The 14,801-nt window shown below is 37.0% G+C and overlaps 1 protein-coding gene across 2 annotated transcripts in view; it reads left to right on the forward strand.

Moving 5' to 3' along the window:
• The window catches only part of SAMSN1 (SAM domain, SH3 domain and nuclear localization signals 1), a 100,283-nt gene that overhangs the window by 17,736 nt on the left and 67,746 nt on the right, over window positions 1–14,801 (forward strand). Inside the window, exons 5-8 of one of the 2 annotated variants that reach the window (XM_063347516.1) lie at window positions 1,664–1,801; window positions 8,138–8,178; window positions 10,606–10,643; window positions 12,081–12,167. In XM_063347516.1, the coding sequence (XP_063203586.1) occupies window positions 1,664–1,801; window positions 8,138–8,178; window positions 10,606–10,643; window positions 12,081–12,167 (304 nt within the window). The remainder of the gene's footprint in view (window positions 1–1,663; window positions 1,802–8,137; window positions 8,179–10,605; window positions 10,644–12,080; window positions 12,168–14,801) is intronic. The other variant, XM_063347517.1, reaches the window with a different exon arrangement.

Consider the following 14,801-nt stretch of genomic DNA (forward strand, 5'->3'; position numbering starts at 1 on the left):
GTCCCTTCTCTCCTTTACTTATTTTTCTTTCTCTCTTTCTGCCTTCTTTTTCTCTTTTCTTACCCTCTTCTTCTCCTCTCTCCTTCTCTCTACTTCTCCCACTCTTTTCCCCATGTTTTTCTCTCTCTCATGCTGTCTCTTTCACACAAGCTCTTTTATGCTTCCATTTCTTAATTAAATACTCTTTTCGCCAAAGTATTATTCCTTATTGAGGGAGAAGTATATGGTTACATTTTACATTATAGAACCCCGGAAGTCTGTAATGAGGTTTTAAACTCACTATTTTTGTCTAGAAATGTTTGATCCACAACTTCAGATCTGGAGTCTGAAACACCATTGCTACATGGCAACATAGTTACAGTAAGAAAAAATAATATTCTTATGAATAAATGCAGTTGCTGTGAAAACCCAGGCTCAGATGGCTGTTAGGAGCACAAGCCCTGCGTAATGTCCTTCATAAGCCATGTGCCACTTTCTCAGGAAGCATTAACTCATTAGTTCCTAGAATAAATTCCAGTATATAACTCGAGTATTTTCAAGAGGTTCAACTTGCAATATTTCTCCCACAACATTTATCTTGGCTTATCAAGAATCTAGTAGACTGAAGCAAATAAAGATCCATAGATAAACATTGTGGTTACAAAAACGAGTCACATCTTTGAACTGCTGTTTCACCAATCAATAATATTGCCTGTAAAACTTCACATATTAACAATATAACTGCAAATATACATCTGTGTTTATCTTCTGTATTAGAGGAGCAAACGCTTTTAAATAATAATATACCATGTTAATTTCAATGGTGTTGCTCTGCTGTAAGTCTCACTGCTGTAAATTTGATTTATTCCTTAATTAATGCAGTTAAAATCAGTAATCAAAATTCATTGGGAAAATATTCATTGCAGATCAAAGTGGCAACATCTAAAATCTAGGATTATTAGTTAGAGTGTCTTTAGTTTTGCCATCTGCTTTCTTTTAACTCTTGAATTATGGAATGGTGGGGTGTAGATGTAGTCCTGTCTCTTGGAGCTGTGGGATAAATGTGAAAATCTTAGTTTCTGTTAAAATGCTTATATTCTTGCTTGTTGGAAAAAAAGAACATTTACATGTGCACTATAACTTAGAATTCAAAAATTTGAATGCAAATGGAATGTATTTTTAATTATGGCCATTCTCATTATCTTGGGAGCCTAAATCATGACTCTGAAATTCTGGGAGCTGGCAGCATTTTTGCCATTTATTTTTGAGGAATAGGGTTACCTTCTGCATCAAATCAACTTTTTCCCATGAAGAAGAAGTGCTAATTGTAGAAGTTTTTAACAGTGTATATAGAAATTGGCATGGTTGATAGTTTTCATCATTTTCACAGGAATTTTCATGTAGTATTCAGATGGAGATATACACCTGATTTTACCCATTCTGAGCAGTTAATATTCATTTTTGCTGCACCTTCAGCTTTACCCCTGCCTATCTGTGTAATTTAAGCCATGATGCTGTGAACTCCAGCATTAGGAAAGAATTAAGTACAGGATTTCAAAAGACAGGGAAGGAAAATCACTCTTTCTATTTTGTAAACCACAGAAACTGTTTGCTTTTTTAATTACTATTATTGTAATTTTTTTACAAGTGTTCATCTTTGAAAATCTGTTTAAATATATTTTAGGAGGGCTCAATGGACAGCTTGTATGAACCTGTCCCAGAACATCAAGAACCCAAGGATACAACTACTACTGAAAGCCGGGCTAGCAGTCCAGTGACCGTGCATGTAAACTGTGGACCACCTGATAGGTCTATGTCTTTGGTAAGTAAAATCTATTTGCAAAGTATGCAATTTATTTTGAAAAAAAACTATTGTTTTTTTTTATGCAGGCACACATGTGTTCAGCTGGCTTAACTGCCAGTTGGAGCTACTTAGGCTCTTTGTAGCCACTGTTCAAATCTCATCCCTGTAGCCAATGACCTGATTTCTGTCCAGTCTTAACAAGCACACTTGAAAAACAGGTCATGAGTTTCTATACAGCTAGCAGCAAAGTGAGATTAGTGCAGCTTCACTGTACGAGGGAATTTCTCTTTGTAAGTAATAGCATATGAAAATGCTGCGTACACATATTAGTAGAGTTTGTCTCTACAGGATATACTATTGGTGTCTTTTGTTGTCATTTTTATTAACAAAAAAAGGCATTTCTAAAGTGTGAGTTGTATTAATTTTGTAACTACTGACAGCATCTGGAATAACCTTTACATTTTACAAGACTTCATTGGGTAAACATGTGAAGGGGCTTGTCTTCTGATTTTTTTTTTTTCTTCCTACATAATGTTACTCTACTTAATCCTTTATTATTGGTATGTTATTGGTATAATATATCATTGGGGCTTTGACAAATACTTTAACGTAATATACTAAATTTCATAATCTTTTTTCATTTCTTAATCTCTGTTCTCTTCTTTACAATGCTCCTTCATTTATAATTACTATCTCTATCTATAGCAACATATGATGCAGTCTGGTGAAGGAATAAAGAGAAAACGGGATGTTTATTATTCAAAGACGACAGATTGTCCTCCCTTCAGAAATTATGCCAGGCTTTACCCATACGCACTCTGGGTTAGGTATCATGTACCTATGAGACTGCTGGGCCTAAGGTGTTGCAATATCACAAAGCGGATTTGCACACAGGACTTGCGTGAAGGGAGTGCTGGATAGAGTGGGATAGGAGAAAGGCTGGGAATTGTGGCAAGCATCTATTGAATTCCTAGAGGAACGGAAATAACTTGTTCTTCTCAGACCCTTCTGCTGCAACCATCTCTACTCCGCCCATGTCTCTCTCTTCCAGATAATCACCTTGGTGATTTACATAATGGTCCTGGTTTTGAGAGCATAGCAGTGCAGAGATCTCAAGATGATTCCTCATAGCATCAGTGCAGATCTATGAGTGTGGGCTCTGAAATGTGCCTGCATTATAATTTTACTGTAGTAGGTGGGAGATGCTCTCCTGTGGGAAAGGTTTCTCCCCCTTATCAGGTTGTGACCTTGTTACTATAAAAAGGAGCCAGCTCTACTCTGTTCCAGCTAAGCGTGTTTAATCATGGTTGTGAAATATGGCTGTAACCTGATGCTAGCATGCTTGCAGTATTTCAGTTGTGTGAAGCTCTAGCTATTTGACTAGGGCTGTGTTACACAACTATGTTGAAACATGCCATTCTACTGACAAAGGTGGACATTATAGTTCAGCTCCTACATCTCTCCAGTCATTTTCCCCTTTGCTGTGACTACAAACCAACTTAATAGTTAATGACAACTACACTAGTATTTCTTTGTCCAATAGACATTTATCTACTAGGAACAGAATTTAGACAAAGTAAAACAAAAAAATGAAAGCAGGTTTGTTTTCTGGTTTGTGCCCAGCATGCCGCATATGACCTCCTAATATACTTTGCAACAGATAGCTACCAAAAATTATCCTTTATCTTCTCAAGGTATGGTAGAGACACATCCCTAGCACTGTGCTCTGCACCAGGTTTTCAATGTGTAAGACTAAGAATTAAAAGTGCAGTGATAGTTTACATCAGGCTTTTTGTTTCTTGCTTTTTCTTGTTTTGTTCTGTTTTCTGATTTGACAGCATTACTTCAGAATCTTCATCATATTAGTATAGAGTTAGGTTTCATAAATTTTTCAGCGGAACAAAAGTAATCAACCTATTCAATACAGAACTTTATTCTCATTGAGACAGCCTAGAGGAGCAGGTTTGCTACTAGTGTAAGATTAGAAACCCTTGGAAGTTAATTTGAACCCATTGTAGCAAAATGCTTTTCTCACTGCTTAGTGCATGGCACTTGGTAGTCCATGAAGATACATGTACAACAATGAAGAGAAAAATCTAGCACTTTGGTTTCTGCTAACTGTTATCGTACATTTCTGTCTTCCTAAAGAGGATATTTTAGTGATGGCACATTTATTCATCACTAATTTAAATTTCATTGTCAATAAAAGTAATGGTAAATGGGTAAGCAAACTCTTGGCTCACTAGATATTAACAAGAAGCTTCCTAAGACTGGCTGTGTGTTTTATTTTGTTCTGTTTTGAGATAATATTCAGCTCAGCACTTAACTAAAAATAACGGCTGGATGCTGTGTCACTGTGCTGGCTGTAGAATCAACGCGATTATTTATAAAATACTCTCTAGAAATGGAAAACAAGATTAGTGATGACGTGTCAGCAGTAAGACCTATGGAAAAATGCCGCTAAGGCCAAAGGACTATGTGTAGTCTTATCTGCTATTTCTAGCATGTGAGTTATTAGACCTACACCTTGGATGAAGCCGTTAAGCTTATTAACTGAGCCCATTTGTACTTCTCTCCCATTTTTAATTCCGTCACTTGGTTCCAGGCTGCAGGGAGGCCCCCACAGCATGATAGATTCAGGACATTATTGGCTCCCTCAGGCCCTGATTCAGCCATCTATCATTATTCAGTAATGCACATACTTAAGTGCACTGCTAAGTAGGTATGGGCTTGACTGTACGTTTAAATGGTTGGTTGAACCATGGCCGTGCAGATTCCGCAGAGCTGTTAAATCTCCTCAAGTCGGAGCAGCTCGGCACAGCACATTTACTTTTTAGGAGGCTTTGCCCCTTCCTTTTTTCTATACAACTTCAGAGATCAACAGGGCAGGCGTTCAAGGTCTGCTCCCCTCAACTTAAATGGAGGCTAGTGCTAGAGGAAATTTGTCCTTATACCGCAGCAAGGTAGTTATTTTCTTGCAGTTATCTTGTCTGTTGTGATTTGTCCTAATCATAGTTGGGCTGTGACACTCTTCTGGAGACGTGGGAAATACAGGGTACTGTGGTCGCTGAAGCTGTGTAGAGCATAATTCAGTGAACATACTCTTTGAGCACCTTTTTGAACCATGATTATTTTTGCTCCTGGACAAATATCTGCCCAAACAACACTTCCTGGATGAAGAATAATCTTTCTTCCATGTACACTGTTCTTCTCCTTCACGTAACTTAGAAGACCTGTTTAGTATACAAAATGTTTTGCCTGGGATGTTCCCACTCTGGGTTTCTATGGTGCTGTCATGTGCCTGTTATACACACTCACCTTTTGATTTTAATCCACTCAAGGAATTGGCCTGTTAACTTTTTGGTTATTTTGGCTATTGCTCAGCTTCAGTAATATTCTCAGACAGAAAGAGCAAAAATAGATTTTTGGAGTTGATTTTGAACCTTATACATAGCAAAGTTGAATGGGATCTTCCTCAGAAACAGTTTGAATTATATGGGTGCTCTTGGCCTTAACTATGCTATTAACAGGGAAACTGACTTTCTACCTTTTGTAGCTTGGTGTTACAGTCTTCTACCTCATGAGCTGTCTTAAGCTTCTCAAGAAAAAGTCTTCAGTATTACAACTATTTTCATATATTTCCTGTCAGATTGCAATCACGAAATGTCATGAGATCCACATATTTTTCAACTGCTGACCGTGATATGATCAACTACCCTGTATATCAGAAAAGTGCCAAATAATTTATCAGTCTTTCTAAGTCATTGCCAGGAAAATTACAATCAGTCATGATACCTGCTTTAATCTGCAGTGTTATAACTGGCATTTGATTCCAGTGAGGGAAAGTAGAGAGCTCGTTGTCTGAAACGATCATTTCCCTCTTTGCCAGTCTTAACAGGTGCAGGAGCTCTAGCTTTCTCAGCCAGCTTGTAAACACCAGAGGGACTCATTCAATTCTTTAATTTAGAGTTATTCGATAAAAGCAGGGAGGAAAGTACTTTATTAAGAATTTCATAATGTTGAATTTCCACGTGTGCGGTTTGTTTTTAGGAAACAGATCGTTCATATTTGGGATAAGGAAGGAAAGAATTGTTCCCATAAACAAGGTAATTGTGCTCTTCAGAGAATCTGGAAGGTAGAGTGTAGATTAAACTTAATTTACATTCTAAGATAAAACACGTTTTTAGAACTTCTTCACTCCTAGTTTCAGATTAAAGTTACGTAGGATTTTAAGTGCAGTCAAATACTGAAAAAATACTTAAAAAAAAAAAAAGACTTAAAAAAAAATACAAACGAGTAATTTATTCTTGTAGCCCAATTTAGCCATCTGATTCAGACATAGCAGGAAGAGGGGTGTCAAATAAAAGGTGCCATTTTTAAATGGCATTTTAAACCCACTGTCATATTTCATTGTGGTACCGCGTCCTGTGATATCCAGTGAACTCACATCAGTATCACCTCCATGTATGATGTAATGCCATACATGTATGTTTTGCTGGATTTTAAGAAATCGATGCTGAAGCGTTGGTTTCAAATCATGGAGCAAAAGATTCAACCTACAATTCTATGGTTCATGTTCCACACCAGGTGTTTGGCATGTGAAGATGTGAATTAATAGTCTTTCCGGGTATATGGCCACACTGAGGGCCCTGTGTCCATTTTTTCCCCTGTAGCCTATACAGATTCTGACTTACAATATCCTCTGGTCTCTGACCTCTATGCATAATGCTTCCTTTAACAAACCTCTTTGAAATCAAGTATTTGAATTTTTTAATGAGGTGTTGACACTACCCTTTTAGAAGGGCCTTAAAATCACATCAAATCAAAACGATCATTTTTCAACTTCTCTGTGTGCCTGTGCACCTCCTCTAGTCATTTCTTCACAGCTACTGAAAAGATTTGTCCCAGGATTAAAATGCTAAATTTTTTCTCAGCAAGAAATTTATCTTACATTGCTTGCAGTATTTCAAAGTCGATGATAAATTCTGTTTACTCTTTTGATCTGTGAACAGCATCTGTGAACAGATCTATACATGCAAAAAAAAATTCTGTGGAAACTGGATACAATTATTAGCATTCACAAATGTCCAGGCGCTAACAGGACCTCCTACACTCAGCTAAAATAACCTCAGTGCAGTAAACCAGCCTTTTCTAATGCGCTTTCCTGAAGCAGCTTAAAAAAAATCTATAATGGGTTTCACTGAGAGGAGGGGAAAAATATAAAATGCTCAATTATGCACTTACATCGTTTTATGTAGTACATGTTTTGGCTTTTCATCATGCAACCTGGATGACATTTTTAAATTACTGTGGTCAGAGACATGCAGATGTAGACAGTGCTACACGAAGGAAATAAATTAAACATAAGAATATGAGAAATAGGTCCATACACTGAAGTTTTCATATTTGTAAAATAATGAATGGTTATATATTTTTTTAATGTCTCTTGTTGCACAGCAGATTGAAGTGGCATTCATCATGGACATTTTTATCCCAGTTTCGTTTCTGCTTTCCAGGCTGGAAGAAATAGATATGAAAGTGATACAGTGCTTTGATATTCTGTCTCAGGAGATATCAAAATAGTATAGGGATCAGAGATCTGTTCTGTCCTAGCTTGACATCCTCAGGTTTTCTTAAAGATAAAATTAACTTCAAGTCCCAGGGTAACTGTGACAGCAAAAATGCAGTGAGATGTTTTGGCATCACTTGCAGAGTGAGGCACCCTTTTCTTCACTCTTTCAACACCCACATAACTCTTCTCTTCCTTCCCACATCTTGTCAGGGTACATGTCATCTGGGCCCTGGGGGCTGTATGATCTTGCCTCCAGGACAGTGCTTTAGTCTGATTCGGTGCCCCTCAGAGCCTTGCCAGGCCAACTTGTACAATTTTCAATTTTACTTGCAGAGTTTCCTGCTCTCTTCCACATTCCTCTGCGGGTAATGGGGTCACAGAGTCTGCATTCTTCTGCATCCCCCAGAAAGCCACACCTCATTGTAACGTGTGTGTATTTTATCCTCATAAAATTTGAAAGAATCATACTATAGAAGAAATATGATATTCATCTTTGGGGTGATAGTCTTGTTCTGGTTTTTCAGGGGTATTACAGTCGTCAGCTTCTTGGGAACCATGGATATTGAAGCCTCCTAAAATCAGGACACATAACTACATATATTCTCTGCTGCACTGTGTCCTCCACAGCTTCAGCTGTTGGAAAAAGACTGGAAATTTTAGTGGACATCAAAAACATGTATCCAAAGTACATCATTCATTGTCTTTCCAGTGAGGAAAATGTTATGTTTGGATTAAACATTTTTTTGATTTTCATAGACTTTTTTTCTCTATCTTTTTAAAAGGAATTTCCTGACTTTGAGAACACAGTGACCAAAAAAAGAAAGTAAGTTGAGACCTGTTTGAGGTCTACACAGTGTCACTATGTTTGTCTGTACCTTTCCTCCTTGTTGTTTTATTAATGTTTGTCAATGTTGATTTAATTCTCATAGTGTACATGTATTAATGTTGCAGCTGGAAAGCAAGTAACAAGCTTGTAATGCATTACTAAAGCTCTTTTGCCATGATTTTTTCATATACATAAAGATTTCTTCCAAAATATCAGAACCAGGGCAGCTAAAATCAAACGCAGTTAATCTGAGCTTTGTTTAACCATATGTCTGCTTTTCTGAAAGATTGAAGTGGTAACCTATTTTGTAGCATGTTTGTACCATTGACCTGATAATCTCCTGAAGAGTTTTTTGTTTGTGTTTTTAATCCAAGTGAAAAAATCAGTTTGCAAAATGATTCAGATAAAGCAGGTCAGACTGTATTTTATCAAGTATATTTGTGACAGCAGCATGCTTTGTAGCCACTCCTTAAGACACAATGCTAAAGTGGGCTAATGATTAATATATATTAGTAAGCAGAGGAATTTATTATAAAATTTCTTTTTTGGCTTCAGGTTGAAGGCTATTGCATTACTGAAGTAGTCCCCTTCAGATGAAATCTGAAATCCTGCCTAATGGAATGATAAAGACAGATCCTAATCTGTCTGGCTGTGACAGACATGAAAATCCCTGGACACTTTTATTTATTTATTTTTCTTTTCCATTTTTAGGTGGGGTTCCACTAAAATCAGAAGATCAATGTTATCTATGTCTGTTGCTGAGAAATGTCAAAATAGATAAAGAATTCAAAGAAAATTAAGAGCTCTTTTGTCTTAAATAACAGTTTTAATCTATTTCGGTCATCTGATAAAAACGCTAGTAACTTATCAACTGAAAACACAGAGATGTATACACTCAGAGCTGTGAGATCTCAGTTATCTGTGACCAGCCAGGGCCCTGTGAAAATGCTCCCAAAATTGCATTAACTAAAGTATGGACATAACTTTATTATTCATGGTTTTCTCATTGTTCTTTAACACTTTTAAGTAACACACTCGATAGGTCTTACCCGAGATTTATCCTACCAAGTGCTACCAAATGATGCAATCACCTGGCTGCCTAAGGGTCTCTTGCTTAGAATACAAATAGCAGTCTATAGCTACAGTGTCAAAACTTACAATGCAAATAAAACTATTCTGTTCTAAAACTAATCCTATTCTAAATGAATTATCAGAATTTAGAAGGGTTGTCTAGATCATTTGACTAAATATAAAAAATGAGTAAGCTGGATGAAAATAATTTCACTCAACATGAAAAGATTTTGCAATGAAAATTGTTTCGTTTTGAGTGTCCAGCCATCACTACATGACAACCCCACTGATAATGCACAAATTTTCACCTTGGACTTTTCTGTAGGTATGGAGAAAGTGAACGAGGAATTACCATTCTCTTTTTCTTACTACCAGGCAACACGGAAGTAGCAAATGAAACAAATGTAGCAGAAACAAAGCAAACAGAAGTGTGCCTTATTTAGGCAGGAAGAATTAAATTGTGGAACTCTGGAAGCAAAAAAAATCCAAGTGGTTTCAAGAGGAACTAGTGCTTACAAACCTTAAAAAACCAATAGTTCAGTTGCACCCGCTTGCTCAGGAAACCCGTTAGCACCTACATGCCTGAAGCTGGGAGAAGGATCCCAATTTTTGAGCTCTTTCCCTTCTGCTGATCGTCGGCACAGATTAAAGAGTCCCTGGTTGCATCTAGTATAACCTTCTGGCTTCATCCTCTAGCTCATAAATTACTATCCATTGGGTTTTTTATGGATAAAGTGAAACAAATTAATTCACAGCGTAAATCTGTGTTAATTCAAAGATTTCTTTTTCTTCAATTAAGTTAGTATATTCTTTAAGTCATCGTTTATAAACCACTGACCACAGATGGAAGAATGAATTGGGACTATTTCTTCACGTACATGTTCAAAAAGCTCAAGGTTTATTTGGGCAATAAAATGTCACTCAAGGTCATGGGGATGGCATGTTCATATGTAGCTTTTTGGTTCAATCCATTATTATGTGACCAAACTTCAGACACAAATTTCTAAAAGTTGTAGGACATTTCAGATAATATCTAAAGAAAAGTATCTCTTATTTTCTTCCTGATCGGCTCCCTGATTCAGTCATGAATTCTTCATTCCAAAAAGAATCTTGAATAACATGTTTTTACAGAAAAACTCAGAAGCCTTCGGAGCTTTGTGTGGCATGTGGGAGTAGATGATTGGGTGAATGAGAAAAGCCAAGTAACTCCAATTAAAGCCAGTGGGAATTGTACAGCTAAATCCCTGTGCCCTGCTTTGAAGAATTAGGTTGAAAATATCCATATTTGATTAAATGTGCTTTCGTTTTTCATTCTGACTTTCAGCTAACGGTAAATTCTTTTAATTCTTTTAGATCCATCCAGAAGTCCATGTCTGAAAATGAAGCATTTGGTTAGTAACTGCTTAAATCATTTACTATATGCTTTCACAGAACCAACTTTAATTAAGGGTCTGATTTGCTTTACAGCTGTTGCAGCAAATGCAAAGGAAAGGAAAAAATACAGTTAAGCTATCAATATATTCCCCCCACACCTTCACAAATACATTTGTAGGTAGATACAGAAAAAAATTAGTTAAACATTTAAAGAACGTTTTATGGGACGGCATGAGAAATACTCAGCAGTGTTTCTTGTAATCATTTCAATAAAAAATTCAAGTATCTCTGATCTAACCAAATTCAGGTCCCTGCCCATTCCTATATCAAACTTCTTTGCTTCAGTTTTCACAAACAAGCTCACCAAAGAAAAAGTTCAGGTTTTTTTTTTTTTAAACCTGTCCTGACACTGTGTATTATTATCCAAACTTGTGTTTCAGTGGGTTATGTTTTGTAAATCCTTTGTGGGAAATAATCATCAGTTTCTTAAAAAGTTAAAATTACTGGGTTTTTTTTCAGTGAGTGCTTCCTGTTAACATTCTATTATTTATTCTCTGGAGCCTGGGTTTAGTTGTTGCATCTAGCCCTTACTGAGTAAAGTGGTTATTATATCTGCCTGTAACAATGCAGCAATATTTCATAACAAGGCCTCTCAGATAGATGAAAGTTCCCCTATTTTAAGACTTCATTCTGTAGCCCCACACTGGGAAGACTTTCATGCAGGACAGTATCACTTGGTCTGCAGCATCCAGGCTGTAATGAATTCCCATCATTTGACAGAATCAACATGTGCTTTCATAAAGAAAATTTTCTGACATAGAGTGAAACCTAACATTAAAAAAAACCCAACCAACCAACCAAACAAAAAAAAAACGAAACCAGAAAGCACAAAAACTTCATGGTTATCAACATGCTGTGAAGCATGAGGGCTTTGAAGTTCACTGAGAGAACAGAAGAATAGCCATCTTGTACTCAAAGCCAACCTAGTTTCTCCCATTCAAGCTGAGACAGTATTTGCCTTGGAGCACGCGTGACATAGATGTGGGCATCTTTGATGCTACTTCTTGCTAACACGCTGGCTTGTTAACTGTAAAATTAAATAATATTTATACAATTCCTGGAAGCAAAATAAAGGCACAGATGTTCTGTGGGCTCCTAGGTCCTAAAAGCAGGGCTAAGATAACAAAAATTCTGATCATGTTTTAACAGTGTTAAATGAGATCTTAGACAGCAGCAAAAGATGATAAAACTTGAAGTCTGCCCACAACAAATACCATCCGTCCATCAAATTTCATATATTGTGAAATCATCAATTTATTTCTGTGTTCAAGCAGACACTACAGTGTTCTGCAAGCTTGTTTGATTTGCATTCTGATGCTATTTTTATAGACTTTCCTGTTATTTCACAGGTTTGCTATGAATTCAGGTGACTGCTCTCTGTCCTTTTACTTTAGACAGGAAAAATGTGAATGGCACACTTTGGCAGGGTTCCAGGAAGTCGCAGAATGATTCGTACATCAGAAGGCACTGTCAGCTTGAAGGTAATTGCTAAACATATTTCAGCTGATTTTGCATTTTCCACAAAGTATTTTAAAGGGCACCCAGGAAAATTTTTCATTTTTCACCAATAATCTAGCTAAATAATTTGTCAAGTCCTTTTGAGATTTTTCTTGTCCCTAAGGCGGGGGAGGGGAAGTAGTTAAAATAAAGCTTGCCTTAAAACTGGGAAGCTAAGAATACACTCTGTGAGCAGTGAATTCTGTAGTTCACAGACCAAAGAAGACTTCCACTACAGTAAATTGCCATAGTCTCACTGTATAGAGCTTGCTAACTGTAATATGAGCCTACAGTGGGAATTCATGTTCCCTGTATACTTTACACTGCTCCAGGTATCCAACAGGGAAACAGTAACTTTTCCCAGAAAAAAACTTGTGACACATGCAACAGAGAGTTGGCAAAATTTTGTAGGCAACCATTTTGTCCAATTCTCTTTCTAAAACTGTTTTGACCAACTTTGTTGAAGCAACCTTACAGCTAATATATGGCAAATTGCTAGTGACATTGTTTAAGAGTTGATCGGTATAAATTCATTAAAATAACTATGAGAAATAACAAGTAAGCAGTCACTTTGTCTATTTAAACATAAGCTGGACTTTTAACAATCAAAATGCTTTGAAAATCTGCTTAATGTTGCTTCCAGGAATGTATTTGTATTTGTACATTTCAAAGTCAAGGTAGATAACATTGTGGTTGCCTGATCAGACCAAAGCAGACAAGATTCAGCAGAAACAGAAACCAAGATATGTGAGATTTTAAGGGGATGTGTGTTTTGTTTACTACTTAGGCCATCAAAGTGGGAAGATGGCCATTGTCTTAACTTTTAATATCTACTCTACAAACGGTCTAGATATCATCCACTGTTAGGAGATTCCACTGTTACCTGGATATGCCAAAGAAAGCACAGGAGAGGGCACCTCTGGATTTCATTCACTTCACCGCTTGAAGTAAACTCTTAAATGCTTGGTAAATAGATCTGAATTGCAATACCTATTGTGTTTAGCCGTGTATGGCAAATTGGGTTTCTTGGAACAAGAACCAGAAAGAAGAGCTGTCAGGAAAATTTAGAGGAACTCTGCTCTTGTGATGAACTCATGAGGGGAAAAGGGACCTTCAGTGAGTCTCATTGGCTTGCAAGGGAGAAGGTTGTAATGATAGGTGAAAGAATAATGAGTCATTTCTCTCCAGACAAGTCTTAATTTTAACCAAAACCATTTTGGAATGAATCCTTTAACTGCTCCAGAGGTTGTCAGTTTGGAGGTGGAAGAAGGCCGAATAAGAAAACAGAAGTTTTTGACCTTGCTCCAGAGTCTTTTCTACTCAAGATTTTTTTTACCCTTTTAAATATCCAAAGCATGCAAAAGAAGCAGTGCACATTTTAAAAGCTGACAAGTGTTGTAATTGAAGGGCAGGGGCCCAGAGGGAACGGGAAACAAAGCTGGCAGCTAAATAAAAATCTCCCTTTCCCTTACTGCAGTAAAATGATTTGAAGGGAAGTCCCCTTCACACAGTGGTGAAAACCATTGCAAGGAGATTTACAGTGTATCGCTATTGACCGAGATAATTTGTCACTATTGATCAAACATTTCTCTTAACAGAGATAATCCTTCAAGGTCTCCAAGTCTATTGCATAATATGAATTTCTGTTAGATATAACAAGCCATGTGTGGTGGCCAGCATAGACTTCTCTGCTTACTTCAGAGCTGTATTCACAGACCTGATCCAAATCTCACTGAAGTCAATGGAAACACTTCTATGATTACAGGACAGTGACTTTCTTCTACAGACTTGATGGTTACAATAAAACTAAAAGCTTTTCCAAAAAGTATGTTACATTCCAAAAATCTAACATAACTGACCAGATTTTAAGATGTCTCAAGCACCTGCAAATCTCCTTGAAGTCAGTGAGGGCCAGGTGTCTGACAATACAGTTGTTTATTTAAATATAGAGCTTTGGTCCTTAGTGCTTCTGTGTGTGTAACCTCTACAAAAATCAGTTTTCCAGACTGATAAGGCAGTAAAAACGTATATATCCCAGAGACACAATAGTGGGAACACCTGTTTTTGCTCCCAAGCCCAAATCCAAATCATCAGCACCAGATTTTCCAGCCCAAATGTACCACTGTTGAAAAAGCAGAATATGCAAGTCACAGTCATCAGGCTTCTGTGAAAGATCATTACAGAGAAAAACAGAAAAGACACCTCTCAGAGTCAGCGTACATAATTCTTCACTGCTCCTAATAGTAATAGTAGTACTCCACAGTAAAGTGACTGGTGCCCATCGCCACACTAGGAAGAAAAGAACATTGCAGCTTACTTATATCTTCTTTTTTTTTTTTTTTTTTTTTTTTACCCATATACCCTATTCCATCCTTCAGTGATTTAAGTAAGAGTACTGTGGATAGATGTTATTATGGCTAGCAAAAGGGATCATGGTTGGGGGGTGGGGGAGGATCACTAAGGTTTGCTTTAATAACTTGCTGTTGTTTATTTGGTTTTGACCAAAATTACATTGAAACAGTGTCACTGGAAGTAGTTATTATATATTGCCCCACGGTTATCTGTGATTCAGCTGCAAACGTCTACCAAGTAATACTATTTTGGATGAAACCATAAGG

This window comes from Chroicocephalus ridibundus, chromosome 1 (genome assembly GCF_963924245.1).
Source record: "Chroicocephalus ridibundus chromosome 1, bChrRid1.1, whole genome shotgun sequence".
NCBI lineage: Eukaryota > Metazoa > Chordata > Aves > Charadriiformes > Laridae > Chroicocephalus > Chroicocephalus ridibundus.